Source organism: Phasianus colchicus, chromosome 7 (assembly GCF_987193195.1).
Source record: "Phasianus colchicus chromosome 7, bPhaCol1.hap1.1, whole genome shotgun sequence".
NCBI lineage: Eukaryota > Metazoa > Chordata > Aves > Galliformes > Phasianidae > Phasianus > Phasianus colchicus.
Window position 1 is genome coordinate 32,154,674 of NC_143442.1, and position 21,049 is coordinate 32,175,722.

The window sequence follows — 21,049 nt, forward strand, 5'->3', positions numbered from 1 at the left end:
ACCCCTAACCATAGTGGGCATGGGAGCGAGGTTTTTCTGCGTGGCTTTGATTAGCCTCAGCCATGCCAAGAGAGCTATAACTTGGTGTTAGAATCTGAGCTATGTGGTTTGAAGGTGGATTAACTGCCTCTGTATCAGTCACCATTGTTCTGTTAGTTAGCTAGACCCCTGGGTACTGAGGAGACTGCAGCATTAATGTTAGTTGCAGACACAGTAGGACAATGGGATAAGAAAATCCCAGTGGTAACAGCAGAAAAATTCTGTACAGAGCACGGGTTGAAAATATACTATATTCAGCAAAATGTCAGTTAGGCTTTTACACTGCCTTGGAGCTGAGCCAGCAAAACATTGAGTCCAGGGCATGACATTATACATAAATGAATAGATCTCTTGGAGCTGAAGTTCCTATCCGGTTCATTAAACTAGGTCTTTATGGGAAGAGATATCTACGTGTCAAAGTCTGCAGCTCTCTCTGTGCGTTTGTCTAGTCAGACTGCTTTGCATGCACCATTTGTGTTGGCTGCATGCACAATTCACGTCTCAGTTACTGGAAAGCTAAGTGCCCTTTTGTAGGCAGCAGAAGAGTTGATGCTCCCTGTAAGAGCTGATATTTCAGACTTGCTAATATCAGCCTGCTTGGAGTCCCAGTGGGATGGGTACTTTTCTGATAGGAAATTGAATACCAATAGCTTTTAAATAAGCAGCTAATGATACATATTGACCACTGGGTGCAGGTGGGCTGTCTTGGATCTGAGCCATCAGCTGAAAATCAGATGCTTGAATCTAAGAAATTTTTTCAAGGCAATAAACCTTGACAGGGGTGGTACATTCCTATTTCATTCATGCTTAATGAGGTTTTACCTTTGGGGGAAGCGGTGGGAGTAAGGCTTTCAGATGTGGCTGAGAATGACTTCAGCACCATTTCCAAACAGTGGCACCCATGAAGTGCTGAATTTCTTGTTTGCTTCAGGGGTGAACCTGTGTTCTGTTATAGAACCTAAATATTCTGGCTCCTGGGGAAGATTACTTTAGATAGAAAGGTAGAGCATTGACTAAGAGCAAAAGAGGACCTCAAAATACCCGGCTGCTATCAGCAAAACTCAAACATGTAATTTGATGTGATTTGATCTGACGGATGTCGTTTCAGGCTCAGAACTGCCTCACAAAGCTGTACAAACTGGATAGGATGCAGTTCCGCCAAACCATGAGGGATTATGTGAACAGAGATTCTCTTAACAATGTGGTGGATTTCCTTCATGCTTTACTGGGATTCTGCATGGAGCCAGTCACAGACAGTAAGTATGGCTGGCATCAGAAGTTCTTAATTGAATGTTCCTAAACTTTACCATCAGAAAGAAACCATGCCTTTTTTTTTTTTTGTCTTAAAGTAAATAAATTTTTAAAAAAGTGAATTTCTATCCTCAAAACATACAGATTATAATTCTAGCAAGCACAGTCAGCAGAGTTTAAACTCATCCAGTTCTACCACCTAGTGATCACATGTAGTGATCATGCAGCACCCAGTGCACCTGAAATTGAAAGCTTCTCTTTTGATTCATCCTACCTGTTGTTCATGGCTTTCAAAGAAAATATTTTCATTCAGTTATGCCTCAGGCTGGAGGTTTTCTGCTTCATGGCATGAGCAGACACTAGCTGACGTGGCCTGTTTAATCCATGGTTTATTCTAAATGGAGATATAATTGAGCATTAAAACCCTCTGTGGTGCCTCAGGTGAGGCAGGAAATAGCAGGAACAGATTGAATAAACAAGAATATGAACACAGAGATGTGCATACCTGGTGTAGGGATCCTGCTACCTGGTGTAGGGATCCTGCTTTGGCAGGGGCGTTGGACTCGATGATCTCTGGAGGTCCCTTCCAACCCCTACGATTCTGTGATTCTGTGATACCTACAATATAAGTTTGTGTTTATGTATATTTTTCTTTATTTTTAGGAAAATTATTCCAGATGTTAATAGAATGTCTGGACATTTCTGCTTGGTCACTGCTTGTGACAGCAATTAACAGTCATTGTTTACAGAATAGAAACAGCTGTTTCCCAGTATTTAGGGAGTCTATCTGCTCTATTAGATTCTCTCTGATCTCAGGCATTTCAGAGACTGCATCAAAAAAAGAGTAGCAGGCTTTTATGAAAAAGATGTTCACAGGAAGTTTCCTCAACATTCACCAATTATTATCAGGCTTTGAAGAATGGCAGCTCATGCAGCTTTTGAAAAGTCTTTCGTCTCATCTAATAAAAGTGGGATATTTCTTGTCTTTATAAATGTGTAATGCTTTTTTGAATTTTTGACAGCTTGGTCTTCTTTTGCACCTTGCGAGAACAGCCTTCCTCTAGTTTAAAAGATTGTCTTCTCCTGGGCATTGTCACTTTTCAGTTTAATCAAACATCTCCTATTCTTTAAAATAATAAATAGAAAAGCCAGAAGTATCATTCAAATTTTATGTCTTATTTTATACTTTTCTAAGTGGGGGATGTGGATAAACAGAAGCCAGACTCACCCTAATCTGTTTGATCTTTCTTTGTACTACAACTATTTCTGGAAAAATTACATCCTTTTCGTTTGTTTCCTCCTCCTCTGCCATTTTTTTTTTTTTTTGGTGAGGTGGGATTGCTAGAACTGAGCATAAGACTTTAGGTGAGGACTAGCCCTTGTCCTATGTATCTGAATACCATAACATGCATAACATCCATAACAAAGCCATCTTTTTAAAAGCATTCTAAACAAGAGCATTTGTTTGTACTTCAATTTCACAGACAAAGCTGGATTTGGGAATAACTTCACCACAGTGGACAACAAGTCTACAGCACAGAGTGTAGAAGGTATTATTGTGAGTGCAATGTTCAAGTCTCTGATCACTCGCTGTGCTTCCACTACACATGAGCTGCACAGTCCGGAAAACCTTGTAAGTACTTGATTTCATATTTGCAAAGGTGCTTCTTCACTTGAGTGTGACCAGTGAGGCTTAACAGAATGGATGAATTCAGTTTAGTCAAATACTAGAGATGTAGCAATTTTTTTTTTGGTTGAAAGCTGGCTATGCACTTCCTAGCTGAGAATTTTCAGAATAATACAAGATCACAAAAAGTTCATAAATTGAAAACGAGGTCTTATAACCCTCCATCCTCTTATCCTCAGAGGTACAGGTGACTTGTCACATTGCTGCTATGTATGAATGTTCAAAACTAAAAAGAGCCGTAAGTGTAGGAGTAGGTTGGAGAATGAGTCATTCCTCTCTCTTCCAATGATGTAGAGCTCTAAAATAATTAGGAAAAATCCCAAGACACCCACTGGTTTTGAAACAAACCTTGCAAAGTTTTTATGCTTTTCTCTCCAGCCCATCATTTTGGCTTTTTTCATGCCTTTTTAGATTATAGATAAATGGGATAAAGCAGGCTTTAAGTCATCTTTGCAGCTTCCTCGTGTAGCCTCTGATACCTCTACATTTGCTTTAGGCCACTGCAGAGCATCTTCTATAATAATAATGATCCTCTCTATGCTTCTTCCAAGTGCTCCAAGTGGCAGCTTTTCTAGCTTTTGATCTCAGCTGGAAAACACAAACCTTGTACATTAAGATTAGATCAGACAACAATCAGAGGAAGTAATGGCCTCCTGAAGGACCCTAGAAACTATTGATTCTCACTGCTTCTTTACAACCTGCAGACTGATTTTTCTTTTCGTGATGTCTTGCTATCCAGGGCTTGTACTGTGATATCCGTCAGCTTGTTCAGTTTATCAAGGAGGCTCATGGGAATGTCTTTCGGAGAGTGGCACTCAGTGCCCTTTTGGACAGTGCTGAGAAGTTAATACCAGGAAAAAAAACAGAGGAAACAGAGCAAGAGCTGAAATCTTCTGGCAGCAAAAGGTTGGTGTCTGGGAAGAAAAAGTTGAATGACTGATATGGCTATATAACTATATGCACTGAACACAAATGTGGGAAGTCCAAGGGCTTGTGTGTTGCGTCTTCACAATCTATACTGGTTTCTGGTGTACAGAATTGCACTGTGGTGGCAGCCTCCTTTAAAATTTAATGAACTGAAATGATCGTAGATTTGCAGCAAAAGATGTTAACCCTTTCCTACAGGAGACTAAAGAAAACAAAACAATGGAAACGCTGGAAGAAGAAAGACTAAAAAAATTTAAAAAGCACAGTGCAAGTCCCACAGTGCTGTATGGGTATAGTTTTTAATGTATGTCACATCCTGTGGGAGATCAGTGTTGTTTATCTGACAGATAAACCATGATATGCAAAACAAGTCCCAGAACAAATATAATCCTGACATGCTTCTTAATCAAAAATAAACATGCTTTGAGGTTTTCTGGGGAGAAGAAGTAAGGAAGTTGAAATATTCCTAAAAACCTTGGCTATTCTCAGAGCTATTGCCTTTTACAAAAGTGATACATAGGGAGAGGCAGTAAGTTAGTAAATTGAGAGTGCATCTCAAAAGCTGTTTGATTGCTCAGCAGCACTGATTTCCTTGTCAGGTAGCTATGTGATGAGCATGAGATGAGCCATCCATTCATGGTATCTGATGATTTACATTGTATAGATCTGAGATGGGAAGCGTCATCATCGATAAAGGTCAGGCATCAGCTGCACCCGATGAATGTCGCAGTTACATCTCAAGCCGCCCGATGCAAACTCCAGAACAGTAAGTGAATATTATTTCATTATGTTATTGCTGGCAGCTTCTGTCTGGGTTTAGTACAAATTGGGAGGACATCAAAGATGCACCTGAATGGTGCAATAAGTGTGTTGCAGGTCTGAGGATCTGCTGGTTGCATCAAGGTAATGCCTATTTTCAGTGCTGCCAACTGAAATCAGCTTGATTTTCATGGGCAACCACCAGAGATTGTTTAAAGACACCATAGTAACTCATCAATATCACTTAATATCATAGCCTTGAATATCATGGTAAGTCCTCAGGGCAGTCATTACAGCTATTCTTGATGCTTCGTTTTTACTTCTGGGGGGTGGCTCCATTTATTTTTTAATTCTAAGTTGTTGCTAAGAGTCATTACTCCTTTACTACCCCCCAAGAACTCATTTTGGCCCCGTAGTTTCCTAAAACTGTTGCATTTCCCTTAACAGTAGAGCTGTGTTACAAGTTTTCTTAATGAGTGAACCAACCCGCTGTTAGGTATTACACACCTGAAGCTTCTGTTGTCCAGAGGACTCTGAAATGTAATACTGAGTTTCAGGAAGTTTAGTGAATGGCTACTGGTCTCCCGAGTTACTTTGAACCAGTCATTTAACTTCTCTGTGCCCTGAATACCCACCGTCTTGCTAAACTGCTTTGAGATGCACAAGTGGCAGAGCTCTATATTACATTTTTTCTGTGTTAACTAAGCTTGCAAAGTTTCTCCTTTGCTGAGACTGCAAGGATAATAAAGCCTTTGATTGCTGTGCAGAATTGAAGCAAGCTGTTCTACTCTGGGCCCTACCACAGCCACAAGAGATTGCAAGAGTAATATGGGAGCAAAATATGTTGCTCTCATTCCACATTGCAATAAGTTAATAAGAATTGAGACTCCAGCAGGTTCCCATATAGCTATCATGATGTCTTAAAGCTGTTCCAGTACGCATGTGCTTGTCAAAAGCACCAGCGTAGTCTTAGCATTACAAATCATTTTGACCTAAAGAAGATGATGTGCTTTTCACTTGTGCAAACAAAAAATTGGAAGGACCCATTCTGTGGGCGAACTCTTCAGAGTGGAAAAGATACTTATTTAGTACCTTGAACAATATTGAACATATTAAATTTGATTATGTCCCACTGAGAAGATTATGTTTGAAATTCAGAATATAACAACTCCAAAGAATAGAAAGGTCAATGTGGGCTGCTGGAGGAGGCCTCATTGCCCTGAACATCCAGACTTCACTGAAGTTCATGTTTGTTTTTTTTTGTTTGTTTTTTGTTTTTTCCAGTGATGAGCAAAACCAAGGTGCTGTTCTGGGACGTAAGGACTTCTGGCGAAAGATGTTCAAATCACAGAGTGCAGCAAGTGATACCAGTAGTCAGTCTGAGCAGGACACATCTGAATGTACCACTGCTCACTCTGGGACCACTACAGACAGACGCTCCCGTTCCCGTTCTCGACGAATCTCCCTTCGAAAGAAACTCAAACTCCCCATAGGTAAATGTATGTCTATTCCTATTCTATATACATATTGCATGTGCAGAGAAACACAGATAGATATATCTCTTGTAAAACATGTTTTATCACAGTTCCTTATTGTCCAAGTATACTCGATAGTCTCCCTAGTGAAGCTGAAAAATGCTGCTTTCTCCACTTCGTAGGTGGAAAACTAAGGCAAAGGGAAAAATAAGCAAATTACCAAAGGTAACAATGTCTGTGGCAAACGAGATCTCCAAAGTAACAGGTTAACACCTTAATCTCTCAAGCTTTCTTCCTCTATCTAAAAGAGAAATATCCAAATAGCATTTAGATAGATAAAGCATGCATCATTTACAGGTCTCAAGACCTGGCCTTGCATGGTAGTTAATGCGCGTAACATGACACGGTTGCTTTCTCCTTACCTCCTGTTTTACCATACCCTGGCACAGCCATTTCAGAGAAATATGCAATGATTGCTAATAAATAGGTTCTACCTGGAAGCATTTTCAGAACTGTTCTGAATAGCTTAATCTGCAACAGGGAACTGGCTGAAGCGCTCCTCCCTCTCTGGCCTGGCTGATGGGGTGGAAGATCTCTTAGATATCAGCTCTGTTGACCGTCTGTCTTTCATCAGACAGAGTTCAAAGGTAAGTGCTTTGGACTCCATTTCAGAGAGCTTACAAGGACAGGATCTGACTTGTTTTACCTGCCCAAGGAAATGCTGTAATCAACGTCGGCATTGCAGCCCAACGTATGACTGACTAGTAACAGAAATCTAGCGAGTAGATTGCATGGCAATTTGATACTTGACTTTTGCAAAGTAAGGCAGTCTAACTTCTGAATGTCAATCCACTCCTTAGAGTAATTCATAGATATTTGTGCCAGGTACTGAGAGTCCTCAGAGTAAGGACCAGGAGAAAACTATTTGTCCTGGCAACAGGTGTCACAGCACTTGCTGATTCCTGAAAGCAAGAAAGTCTTTTTTTTTCCTCACTCTCTTTACTCTTTCCTGTTCTTCAGTCCTTTCATGGTTAAAAAACCTAGCTTTTACTTAATAGTGCATGTATTTGATCTTCTACCAGCTGATTACTTGCTTCTATCTGTGAAAAAGCTTGGTGGATCTGCACTATTTGCAATTCCATCTGTGTTGCAGAATTTCCACATCTTGTCTGTCCCTAAAAGCTGATGTGTTGCCTTGTCCAGCTCCATAGGAGCCTTTTTATAGAAAACAGCAGCTTTTCCTCTTACCTTTAAATAGAGATGATGTAGACTGGAGACAAGCTGTACTTGGGCACCAGTGGTATCTTTCTATTGTAACGTATTGCCTAGTCTGTCCTGTGCTGCATAATACTGGAAAAACACTGAGGAGAATCTTTAGTGAAGCACTGTCAATGTATGGTGAAGAATGAAGAATATGTTGTTGAGAACAGTGTGTGCTGTTGTAAGGGTGTTTGGGAGGTATGACTGAAACAGTAGTAAAGTGCAGAATGCTTCTTGGTAAAGGAGGGAAAGGATGTGAGGTGTTAGGACCTTGTCAGAAAGAATGCTGGAGCCTTTTTCTCTTCTCAAGGGACGTGATAGTGATGGCTGTGGTATGTGAGTAGCTGCCTGTAGTCTCCTTTCTGAAACATGAAGAAGACTAGGTAAAACCTCTGCTGTGCTTGTCTGCCTATCCTTGTTCATGGAAAAAGAACTTCACATCCTTTAAATACCTGTAATGTTTAACTGTTGGTCACATTTCTCTATGCTTCCTTTGTGCCTTTACAGCCTTTTGTGAAAGACCAGTCATTTAAGCAGAAAGATTAAAAGATTAAGTATTTCAGCATATGTAAGTCTCTGCAGACCCACTTGTGTTGCTATGGTGATTCACTGTGCCACAGCACTTCCCTAGGTGCTTTATGTCTAAGCAAGGACGATCAAGAGGAATAGCATTGCACGAGCTAACCTGCTCTTTGTCTTTGCACAGGTGAAGTTTACCAGTGCAGTGAAGCTGTCAGAAGGAGGGGGGCCAGGAGGTGGCCTGGACAATGGGCGAGATGAAGAGGAGAATTTCTTCAAGCGTCTTGGTAAATGGCGCACCTGCCGAAGACACCCATCCAAGCTTCATCACACAGAAGAAAAAGATGGTTAGAAATCAGGGTTCTCGTCTCCTTTTTTTCTTTCTTTTAATTTTCTTTTTAAATCTCCTTCTGTATTCCATCCTTTTCCCTTTTTTCTGCTTTCTCCATAGTTTTTGTATCCATTCTAGCCTTCTCTAACTTTTTAGTCTTTGTAACTGTTTTCTTTCCCTTCCTTCTTTCTTTTGTTTTGATTTAGAAAATCCTCTAGCAAAGTCGATTTTTTTTTTTTTCCAGACACTCAGAGTAAATTGTGCAAATACAATATTTGGGCTTTTAATATCAAATTGAATTTGAACAACACACTTGAAAAATTTATGCTTGCTTCAAAGCACTGATTCAGTTTGAAATTAGGTTTGTAAATCTTTCATTGCCTGAGATGAAAATGGGTATTCCATCCTTTTTTTTATTTTTATTTTTCCCTCCAATTTGTGACCATTTGACAGTTTTAGTGAAGATCAGCACTGATGAAATGGAAAACCCTGCACAAATCTTGTTAAAATTACCTCTTTTCTTCTGTGTTTGCATGTCTAATGTCTGCATACCATTCGTTAGGGATGCTGTCCCTTTTTCATAGTGCACAAAATAATGACAACACTACTTTTCCACAAAAGTATACTTAATTGCAATGCATTTTCAAAATCAGCAGTGTTTGAAAAGTGCCTTTATGAATACTACAATGTCCTCATATATTCTGTTTTCAGATGTCATGCAGTCATTCACCAGCTCGTGTCCTCAACTCAGACCTCATCTTTATTGTTCAGAAAGACAACAATCTTAAGTTTTACTACTGTATTTCAAAACAAATAACAAACAAACAAACAAAAAAACCACCACAAAACCCAACTCCCAAAAACACACAAAAAGGAGTACCTTTCCTGTTTCACCATGATTTCTGTACTGATTACAGTATGATCCATTATCTGACATTATGGTTTTCATTTTCTGACATTGCCCTCTGGCATTGCATTGTTTTCTACCATCACATGTCCCAGACATGCAATGTAATGCATGTAAGCCATTACTTAGACAAATGATACTAGCAAAGAATGAGTACATCTCACAAGTGTAGGTTGGTCATCATTCTGCCATGGTAGAAACACAGTCAGCTCTCTCCCAAGTTAAAAATATTATTCCTCTAGGAGTTTGCCTCAGCCCAGCAGTTTGTTTGGTTTTAGCTGAAGGTGAAAATCCCCTCAGTAGAAAAAATTGCATCTGCTACTTTGCACTGAAGGAGGTGTGAAATGCTTCAACTGTTCTTTGTCCCAGCTCTCCCTGGAATCTAATAATTGAGGGGCAGTAAGATTTTTAGACTGCTACAGCTGTTTCTACATTGCTCATGTTGTGACGTACTTCATATTTTCTTGCAGGAAATGTTTTCTTTTTATCTTACTAATGCTGATATTTTGCCACTGTTTGCTTTTGTCTAGGGTGCCCACATTGTTGATTTAGTCTCAGAGTTCTAGTTTTGGCCCTGTGAGCAGCAATAGTCTTGCTCTGTATGTGTGGCACATCTTGTGTCTGTATAAAACTCAGATGACCTGTTAGTTATGGGCTATGTGAACTTTTTAACAGTTGTCTATACTTCAGTCTTCTGTATATAACATCAGAATTGATCTAATTAATGATAAGAACTTGAGGCTTTGGATATACCTGTGAGAGGAGATAGATGATGTGTTTAGTTTTGATATATAAGTGCCTTAGAAATGCGATATTGAAGGTGATACCATGGATTAAAAATAGAGACCATTATATGTGAGTATGAGAAACAAGCCAATTGTCCAATGATGTTGGTAGGGAGAGTTATCTGATCACAAACTGAGGCAAAGGAAGGGTGTTTAAAGCTATACAGCAAAATGTGACAGTTAAGGAAATTATTGTCACTGTGTCCACATGGATATCTGGTATACAAAGAAAGCCACACAAGCAAAAATGAGTTTAGCTGTATGTGCCTGCATGTACATATCTGTATATTGAAATTCATGAGGCCTTTTCAGGATGGGAGGGCTTATGACAGTAGAGCAGGTTCATACAGAGGGCTTTCAAATTTGCAGTGCTTTTGTATCTTCCATATAAAGTGTACAAGTTTTATGTGTATACTGAGAACAGAAATCTGTTGAGGTAGATGGCTGTGCTATTAAATCCTTCAAGTTCTCACCCAGAGACATTATTTTGGAACATAATTCTACCTTTCCATTTCTGTCATTCATGACACTGTACCATTACAATGCTCATGCTTTTCCTCTTGTGTTTTTGGGTTTTTTAACACAGTAGACAAAATTAAAGAAAAAAAAAAAAGAATCTACATTAGAGTAAATATATATATATTTAGAAAATGACGTAATAACACATGGAATAATTTGTCACACTTTTTATGAACTGCAATTGTGAAATATCATCTAGACCACTGGAAATTTTTGTCTACGTTGGATATGTATGTATGCATATGTGTGTGTGTGTTTATTTGTATGTGTGCATGTGTATACATATATACACACAAATGTATGCACATTCATGCATTAAAATTGTTTTGTTTTAATGATCTTTTTACTTATACTAAGAACACAGCATATATACAGAAGTGAGTTACAATGTGTTTAAAGTGAGAGCCTTTGTGATCCTTCAGGCACTTATTGAAGACATTTTGATGACCAGGGGTTGTGTGGGCTTTCATGCCACAGAACATATGGCAGCATATGCTGAGGCTTCAAAGGATGATCTCATGTTCACACAGGAAGCAATTCTGGCGGGTGGGTGCATGCTCATCCAATGTCCCTACTACATTAGGTATCTGTTCACTGGATGAAGTTTCTGTGAGGCTGAATCACACTAACCCTTTGTATGCCAAAGACAGTCGCCCTGCTGATAGCAAGGCTACTCCAGGATTGATGTAGAGGACAACCATCAGCTGTCACTGAAGGATTCTGTTGCAAAGCTTCAACAAATTGAAGACTGCAAATGGCTGTAGCAATGGAGTCTAGGCAGACTTAGGCAGACTTTTCTATATCCGAAGTTCAGGTTTCTGTTCTTTATCTTACATGGGCACTCCCTTAACAGGTCCCTACATGGAGAAAATTCTTTGTACCTCAGATGAGTTAGTGCTAAAATAGCCGTAGCGGGAAGGCTCAGGCAGGACACTGCAGGCTGTAAGGAAATAGGAGGAGTTGAAAGAAAAGAGTATTTGTGCCTACTCATTTATGTAAGCGTTCTGCCTGTTCTTTCTACTTCTTTGTTTGTGTTTGTTACGTTTTGAAGTATTTCCCAACATAGGAACATTTTATTTGCTGTAAAACTTTGTGCACCTTCAGTGGGGAGAAAAAAGGTACAGCTATCTTAAAGAAATTTCTAGACATTTAGCATCCCACTGTTTTCATAGGAAAAAAAAAATGAAGATCTACATTGCCTTTTTTTTTGTTGTGACTATTTGTAGTGTGTAAATGCTTTCTAAGAAATGTTGGGAACTGAGTTCTCAAAGAGATTTTGAGTTTACAGCCACTCTTTTCTGGAGAAGTCGTCCCAAAGTGCAGTAGGGCCATTTTGCCAAGTCTTCCAAATCTACTTTGGAAGCTAATCTTCAATTCTCCATGCAGCATTTTGTTCTTCAGTGCTTTATCCTTCAGTATTCTGTAACCTTTTATACCTTCACATGTAAACAGAGAGAGTATTATGGATAAAGACAAAAAGCCCCAAAAACTGACTGTTCTTGTTTTGGCCAGCCACGTTGGCCTCAAAACTTCTTTCCTGATTTCCCTTGTCTTTCCATGACTGTCTGAACTCTGAGTAGAGACTACATAATAATCTTCTGCATTAAGAAGCATTAATTCCGACTTGCAGTGGGATTAGTCGATTTATCATGTGATCTCAGTATGTAGTTTAAAATAATGTTTGAAAGAAGCCCTAGTGAGCTTCCTAACTCCATTTTCAAAAGGAAATTTTAGAAGGGAACCTTCCATCCCAAAGAATGCAAGGCACTTCAAGGGAGAAAAGCTGGTATGATTTAAGATACTTAGAAACTGAATCTGATCTCACTTTGGGTGTTCTGGTCATTGCAGAAGAGGCATACCTAAAATTAGACAGTATGTGATTCCCATATAGAATCTTTATAATGTTTGCTATTGATTTTTGTGTCCTACTACATGATACAGTATTGCTTAATATATGAGGGATAAGATCTGTGTATAAAGTTAGAAGCTAATAGATAAGTAGATAAGTGAGGTAAAAGAGTATTCAAGAAAAAGAGGCAGTAAGAGTGATCTTCTGTATTAAAGAGGTGGGGACGAAGAACCATGTTCTTGTTCACCTATGCTGGAATGGGTCTGACCCTCAGTAGGGTGGCATTGTTTTGAGGAGACATCAGTATGACCAAGACCAGAATTTGGCTTGCTATGTGCTTGTTTCACAGAAGTCACAAATATTTTAAAAATGCCCATGTTATCTTCAAGATAGCACGTCAAGGTGAAGAAGGGATTTAGACTAAAACTGTACTCATCTAGATTTTTGCACCACTTTTTTTTTTTAATAGGTGAGAGAGTCTGTTTCCTTCTCCCTGCCCTTCCCTGCAATCCCCTCTGTACTCTTTACCTCTTTAGGTTGCCATAGCTTTGATGATCACTTGACCTCCAACCAAGAAGGAGGAAAATCCAAGAACGTTGTGAACCTGGGAGCAATCCGTCAAGGGATGAAGCGCTTTCAGTTTCTCCTGAACTGCTGTGAACCAGGCACTATCCCCGATGCCTCCATCTTAGCAGCTGCCCTAGATCTTGTAAGTCATTCATTGGTGTATTTTACCTGCTGAGTGAGAGAGCATGTGCATACACAGTGGTGTGTTGTCATTCACTAATGTCGGTCATGCCCATGCACAAAGCAGGTAAGGCATTACAGCATTGTCAACTGGTGGTGCTTTTGTTAGCTTTTAAACACCCATGACTGGATGAATGTGCAGAGAAACTGGATCTTTTTTTGTTAGGTAGCTCCTCACCACTAGATTATTGCCAGCACAAAGCTTTTATTGTCAGACTTAAATTTTGCTCACAGCCATTCTGCGTCTGTTCCTAGTGTCAACACTTGCCTTCAGAATAATAACTGAAGACTGGATAACTACCTGGGGAGGCATAGTGATACCACACAGGAGTTCTGATAGAGCTATAAATGCGTTAGGTAACGTTAATCCCTCACCAGAGCCAGTCACTGGGAAAAACTTCAGATGCCAATGTGCTTGCTTCTAAATGTAGATTCTGCTAATTTGTAGATCTGAGTCACAGAAGTGACACAATTCAGTCCCTTGCTCCTGACACTAAGTGTCTCTATCTCCTGCCTTCCTTTCCTTGCAGCTGCTGTTTATACCGACAGTCCCTTTGATTTTTAAAGCAGTGGCTTTCGGCCTGTGCTTCATGGGCCAGTGGGACTCTTGTGTTCCTGTTGAGAGGGTTTGATGAAGACAGCAAAGAGAAGCCTGCCAGTGTTTTTAACTTCTCTGCACAGTGTTCCTCTACTTCTTTGTGTGGATGTCCACAAACCGAGAAAGGTTGAAAGCCACTGCTTCCTGAGCATCCACATCTTCTCTATCCCTTTGTCTTCCTGCTCCCCATTTCTCACCTTTTTACAGTGTTGTTGCTGTTTGGCTCATATTTGGTTTTTTGTTCACTGCTGGAGATGCCAGACCTTTGGACTCCCCCATGTTCTGCTTATGCTACGTTCTGAGCTGTGCTGCTGTCTGCTCTGTAGTCCTAGGGGTAATATACTCTGTGCACCACCCTTTTACATCATTAGATTGCAGATGCAAGCAAATCTGCACTACTATCAGCCAAAAGTCACTATTGCTAACCAGGTCACAGCTATTTTACTGTCCATCTTCCAGTATTTCTATATTTGCCATCAGTCTACAATTGTCTAATAAAGGCAGAACTGTAACACAGCATCTGCTATGAAAAATACTTACTGAGAATATTTAAAATCTGGCTTTTCTTGCTGTTGCGGCTAGAACTGTGATAGTAGAAAAGCAATACTACAGCTGCCTGGTTCTGCTTTTCTTTTTTGGGCTTCTACTGTTTGATCTCAGAGAGGGTGTAACTTGACGCACAACTAAGGAGTTTTATGTATGTGAGTCTGTAATTCTGGAACCCTGTAGCTGGGAGCCAGATAAGCAAACTGTCCTTTAGAAGATAGCGCAAAGTGACTATGTGCCATGAGGCAGAAATTTGTGACACCTGTTGGAATGCATAGAAACCTGCTCCTTCATTTGGTCTTCTGTTGTTCTCCGCAGTCTGAGAATGAAACAACTTAAACCCCAGTTTGTCATTTCAGTGGCCATGATCTGATCTTTTTCTCTATGTTTTTGTATTGCTTTACCTGCATATTTTCTCTGCTTTGTGTGAGGTGCAGCATGCAGTGGTGTCGTTTTGGAGTAGCTGTGGATGTGAATGAGACCCACACTTCTGGGATCAGAATTTCTAGATGGGCTGGATTTCTAGTCTGCAGTTAAAGATGATGCAAACCTCGTTCAAGTTACAGAGTTGGGGTACTACTTACAAGTACCTACTTAGCTGGCATTTTGTCTAAAAAATGTTGGAGATAAATGGAAGTAAAGAAGTCGCATGCATTGTGAGTTTCAAAAGATGACTACCATATCAGTGTGTTTCTTAATGACAGTGTGCTGCTATGGAAAATTCCCACATTTTATTTCAATAGAGCACACCCAGCAGAAAACCTTTAAAACAAAAAAACAAAAAAACAAAAAAAAAAACAAAAAAACTTCTGTTTCCAGGCTTTTGAAGTAATAGTTGAAATCAGGTTTGATGCAAATTAAAAAAAAAAAATGTATCCAGCCCAGTTGCTATAGCAACCTTAAAAATAATTGAAGGCAAACTGCTTTTAGTTTTAGTTCTTTCATAAACTTTTTCAGTACTCTTTTTAATGCAGATTTACACCAAAAATTTCCAATCTTCTACAAACTTAAATATCTTTGGTTAGCCTCGATGCTTACAAAGATGTGTCACAGTGATTTCAGAAATAAGAACAGTGAAACAAAGGCTATACCCTTATGGAGGTACTAACTTATTTATACCTAAAATTAAGGGTTACTTCAGGTTAGAAATCATGCAGTTAATGTATTTTCCCAGAAGAACCACCCATACTTGACAGAATGCTATAAAACTGCAAGCAGTTTATGGCTTTGCAAACATTTAGTGACACTTGATAATATGTTGCAGACAGTTTCATCGCTGTCCTTAACTGAAGTCCAGACTTGGCAATAATTAAACTGGTATTTTTTCCCTTACAAGAAACTTTTGAAGCTTTGTGGGCAAGGAATACGATGTTTCAGTTTTGTAAGTTTCTGCAAAGGGTTCCAAAAAACCACTGTGTAGCATTGTGTGAAGAAGTTAACTCAAGTATTACAACTAGACTAGTATCTGTTAGAATAGCTCTGTTTTGTCTAGCCATGACAAGTAGCCAAGGTGTTAGGAAAGGGTCAGTGTAGTACTTGGGGACATGGTTTAGTGGGCAGTGTTGGTGGTAGGTGGACAATTGGACTAGATGATCTTAGAGGTCTTCTCCAACCTTTATGATTCTAAATGACTCATGTCAGAAAGTGTGAGCTTTCCTTTGACTATTTAGCAATGAGTGCCACTTAGCACTATTACACTTTCCCAGTACATCCTTAGCATGTGTGAGCTACTCTGTTCTAGCATGTCTATCTTTTATCCTACTAGAAATGCTATAATGGCACTGCTTTATGGCAGGATTGCATTGGGAAAGAATCTGTCAAGTCGTGAGAGTGCAGAAGCAAAATCTAAGCTGCAAGAACAAGAATCCTAGTCAGTATCCCCAGCTCTGTGTCATCAGATGTCTTAGGCAGGCTGCGTTCTTCCCATGTTCATGTTTGCAGAGGAGAAATATTTGTCCGTGGGAGGACATATTACCTGAAAGGAAACTGGAGATTGCTGTCTCCGTAATAGACTGGGAACAGAAGCAAGGAGTCATATCATAAGTTTTAACTTTTTGGGGCATGAAAGATTTCAACTAACATTTTTGAGGTAATCCTCCTAGACTTCGGTTAATAACTTGCTTGTGGCCTGTTTCCAGTTGTCACGGAATTAACTAGATCAGTTTTATGCCCATGACAGGGGGCAGTAGGCCCCTGCCCTCCCCACCCCCCACCTGGGCCCACAAAATGGGAAGGAAGGGGGAAAAGGAAAAAAAACAGTGGCAACAATCTATGGAGGTAAACTTACTTTACTAACTATGATATCGGAATACAAAATAATACAATATAATACAATCTACTTGAAATTGAGACTAATAAATCAAATAAGATATGAGAGAGAGTTCCCGAGACCGAGTCAAACCTGAAAAAAGCTTGGAACGGCTAGGAAAGCACCTCCAGCACCCACTGCCAGGCAGTAAGAGACCGCCCCCCCCCGGAAGGGGCAGATCCCGTGACTTCCGTAATGTATAGGGATAGGTACGTAGAATTAGAGCATTAACACTTTAATTCCAGTACATGATGTTTTGATGTGGAATATTGAAAATCAAATAAGCAAAAACCAAAACCATGACACCAGTATATGTGCTTGGCTACTTCTCGTGGCTCAACAAAACAGAGCAGTCAACATCTTTTGAGAGTGCTTACATACGCTTGATTTGCTTTGTAAGTAAATTGTTGTTATTTTGCTATTTATTTATGTATTTATTCTTATTAAAGAGATCAGTAGAAATTGTTTTTTGTTCAGAGTGCCTCACAGGGTACAGAAGAGGGCATAAGGACAATTATGGTTGGTTAGACTTGTAAAATTATTTGTATTTGAAGACAAAACTGAACCTAAGCACTCCACATTCGTAAAGCTCTCCACAGTCACCTATACTTCATCAGTAATGTGATGTTATAAATTTCCAGATGTATTCCATGTTAGCTCCCTGTCACCAGGGTCGTTGCTTTTGCTACTTTAGTACAAATCAGGTTATCTGTTGAAGAATAGGAATGGGAATGCTTGAAATTTTGATAAGTGATGGAATCGTGTTTATGTCAATTCAGACCGTACAAAAAAAAAATCAAAAGGCAAAGTGATATAGTTGGTCTAATGTTAAAAGTGGACTTGTGAACTGTTTCACAGGCAGGGACCAGCTTGTAAGAGTATTGCTGCTATGTTATGTTTTGACAGTGATTGTGGAAACTTGTGTTCTTTTCAGCTATGCATCGCCTGCCTGATTCATTTCTCTCCATTTGTGATGTGTTTCTCTGTGGTGTGAATCCATCCCTGTTCATTCTGTCACATCTTCATCTTTCTCTTGCTGCTGCTTCAGTTTACACTGAGCCTCAGGTAAGCTGTCACAAGGAGCATATGCCTCATGATGTTCAGAAAGTCCTCTTTCATGCAAGGGGGCATTCCAGTGTTTCTGAATTTGGAACTCCTGTGCTAGGCCGCATTCCTCCTGCCCTTCACTCCCTATTCTAGATATGCTCCCTTAATTGTATAAGTTGAGTGCTTCCTTAACCTTTAGAACGTATATCTTTACAAGATTCCTGTATACTAAGAAATCATGATTTTTGTGAGTAGTGAACTGAAACAGGATACCAAAGGTGGGACTTCATTTTCCCAGTGATTACATGTCTCCAAGTCTGGATAAGGTTTTACTGTGTGAGAATTAAAACAACAGGAACAAGAACTTTTAAATAATCTGTCTTCCATATTTCATGTGAACAATAAGCAATTTGTAATGTGATAGGTGTTAATGTGATAGGTGTTAGCTTAGTTTCGGTTGTTGATCTATCTCTGATTGAAGATTTCTGCCTTCCTGGTCAGAACAATGGGTCAACATTAATGTACTTCCTACTTAAGCGAGTGACAAAAGCATTGATGTTTTCTTCCATCATTTGAATAAAACATGAGCAAAGAGCTCATATTTTATTCAAATGATGAAAGAAAATAGTAGCCTGCAGCTTTAAGCAGCAACAAGATGCATCAGGAAGCAGTTAATGTGTGTTTTCTTTTTAGTATGGACAACATAAAATCCATCCCCTCCCCCCCTTTTTGTTTTTTTCAGTCTTTTAGAAAAGGTGGCTTTTTTTTTTTTCCCATCTTGTCCATTTTTCCATCAGGATTAATTTCTCTAAGTTTATCTGTAGTACATTATTTCTTAAGGCAGTTCTTCAAACTTTTGGAGCATTGCTTGAAAATTTGCTTTCAACTTTTGATTAAAGCACTATTTGGAAACACTATTTAATTATGTTGTGCGTGCCGTCTTCTGCAGGCCATCTTCTCTGATCTCAGGGACCATTTGTTGTTCACTGACCAGAGTTGAAGAACTTGCCCTTAAAAAGAGATGCTTATCTATGTAAATTGTCTCATTAAGGCTGGCAGCATCTCAGTGTGTGGAATATGTGTTTTTTTTACTCTGTGTAATTCTTGCTAGGGACCCTTCAAAGCCAGCTTGTAAAATGTGGACATTTTTTTTATTGTTATTGTATTTTACAACCTGCTGGCCTGGGGGCTTTTGCTTGTGGGAGTTACAGGAAAAGAGGGGGAAGATTTAATGGAAATGAAGAGAACTATTCACTTTTAGTCATTTTCCACAGTTGTTAAGATGTTATTTTCACAGAGCTGTAGACTGCTGGAAAGTAAGTTCTAAGACTCAGCTACCCTTTAGGAAACAAATTACAGAGTCCATTTTTGAACACATTTGTATGTCTCAGAAGTAGTCTGTGTTGAGCTAACTTGGGTCCTATTGGACCATTTCAGACAAAGGTATGCTCAATATCATGTCTCCCAATTAAAGAAAATGTCTCCTTCAAGTTGAGGGTGGAGGGTCCCCGTGTCAAATATACAAACTTTTCACTTCAGATCTCAGCTGGTTGATACTGTTTCACTACTAGATTGTATGTACTTGCTAAAGCTGTTGCAGTTAGGTCAGTGAAATTCTGCTGACTTATGCCAGTAGAGCATTTCACTCTTTGTATCTGCTTATTGTAAGTGCAAAACAGCACTTTTCCTAGTTTCAGCAGCCTCCATTCATGCTTCCACCCCCGAGCTGCACAAGCAAAACATAACATGACAAATGCTAGGATTCATATGTCCGTGCTGCTTGCTTTGCAGGTTTACTAGAGGTGAGAAGAAAATATGAGTCACTCCTCCAGTAGAAGTGTCAGATAAACACTTCTGCTTTCTGGTAGTTAGGTGGTTTCTGGAAGATTATAGAGGGATAGCGAAGCAGAAGATTGTTTATAATGTGGTTCTTTTTGCCCCTCTGGTGGTTCAACTAAGCGTAACTGCTCAGTGTTGTGGGCCTTGATTTTATTAGCTTGAGGCAGAGATCCTGGTTTCAGGCTTTGATGAAGAGATTGCTCAGTCTGTGTGACACTATGACAAGCTTATGATCAATTGATAAAAGCACAAAGTCCTCTTAATATTTTTTTTTTTGAATGTGTGTGTACTTAAAGTGATTTTTTGCAAACATTTCAGGAAGCTCCTGTAGTGGCAAGAGCAGCCCTGTTCCTTGAGTGTGCGCGTTTTGTTCATCGCTGCAACCGTGGCAACTGGCCCGAGTGGATGAAGGGCCACCATGTGAACATTACTAAGAAAGGCCTGTCCCGTGGACGCTCTCCTATTGTTGGCAACAAAAGGAACCAGAAACTGCAGTGGAATGCAGCTAAGCTCTTCTACCAATGGGGAGATGTAAGAGCTTGTTTCTCTTCTATTTACATTTAAAAACCAACCAAAATGTGAAGTTAATTTCAGACCTCCTTTCCAAATTGCATTTCACAGCTTGCCAAGATCAGCTCTTCCTCTGGTCAAAATTTATGGTGTTAGGATGTAGCAAAGACACTGTCCCTGTCTTTACCATGTTCAGCCAGAAGATCCTTTTGGCCCACTCTCCTGACTCCATCACTTTGCACATGTGAATGCTTAATGAAGAGTAGCAGCAGTGATTTTATCTAGCTTCCAAATGTTTATTTGTAGCCTAGATGTGATGTTGTGTATTCATAACCTTCAGTGGATTTCTTTGACATACTTCTTCAGTCTCTTTTTGCACACTTATAATTCTTTGGCAAGGAATTCTGCAGAACTACTGCATGTCATCTAAAAAGATAGATTGGCTTCTTCAAGTTTCATTTGACTGTGATCTCTTACAGTATGCGAGCATGGCAATTGCACTGTCTGGTCCTGTCAGTGCATTTGCAGTTTCTTTGGAAGCCCATACCTGCTAAAGATCTGATGCTTATTGTAAGACATTTCACACATTTAAGAATAAGTAAGTAACCAAGGATAATACATGCGGGTAATACATATTAAGAATTCCGTTCTCTTTAGGTAGGGTGCTGTGGGATTGTGTGTGATTGCTTTTATGTAAAGCTGGAGAATAGTATAAGTAATATGTAATAGATTATTGCTCTCTGCAGATGCAAGCAGACTATTTCTTCCTCAGCAGACTGAAACATGAAAGGGAAAAAATTGAGAGATGTGGAGTTTATTTAGCAATATGCAGATTGCTGAGATTGGCAACTATTTGCATCAGCTTGCAAACCACAATATACAGAACACCTTATTCTCTTTGTGTAGCAGAATCTACCCACTTCTTTGTTGCTTGATTTCACAGGAACTGCTAAATAACAAGGAAGAAGATCTGTAAATGCTACCTGTTTGTGACTGCTTATTTGCTTCTGCTTTGCTTCAGCTGAGAGAGGAAAATTACATAGTACTTGCATGAGCATCAGTCTGACTTCCAGAAGATTCAGAAATCCTCTTTAATATCTTTCTCTGAAACCATCCTTAAACCAAGGAAGCCAAATGACAAGTGCT

The 21,049-nt window shown here is 39.5% G+C and overlaps 1 protein-coding gene across 6 annotated transcripts in view; it reads left to right on the forward strand.

Annotated features, from left to right (window-relative positions):
• The window catches only part of UNC80 (unc-80 subunit of NALCN channel complex), a 121,539-nt gene that overhangs the window by 31,166 nt on the left and 69,324 nt on the right, over nt 1–21,049 (forward strand). For 2 of the 6 annotated variants that reach the window (XM_090144416.1, XM_090144419.1), the window contains exons 15-23: nt 1,148–1,295; nt 2,775–2,923; nt 3,717–3,883; nt 4,569–4,670; nt 5,948–6,162; nt 6,679–6,785; nt 8,105–8,264; nt 12,845–13,017; nt 19,712–19,924. In XM_090144416.1, coding sequence (XP_090000542.1) covers nt 1,148–1,295; nt 2,775–2,923; nt 3,717–3,883; nt 4,569–4,670; nt 5,948–6,162; nt 6,679–6,785; nt 8,105–8,264; nt 12,845–13,017; nt 19,712–19,924 — 1,434 coding nt within the window. The remainder of the gene's footprint in view (nt 1–1,147; nt 1,296–2,774; nt 2,924–3,716; nt 3,884–4,568; nt 4,671–5,947; nt 6,163–6,678; nt 6,786–8,104; nt 8,265–12,844; nt 13,018–19,711; nt 19,925–21,049) is intronic. The other 4 variants (XM_090144420.1, XM_090144421.1, XM_090144417.1 and 1 more) reach the window with 2 other exon arrangements.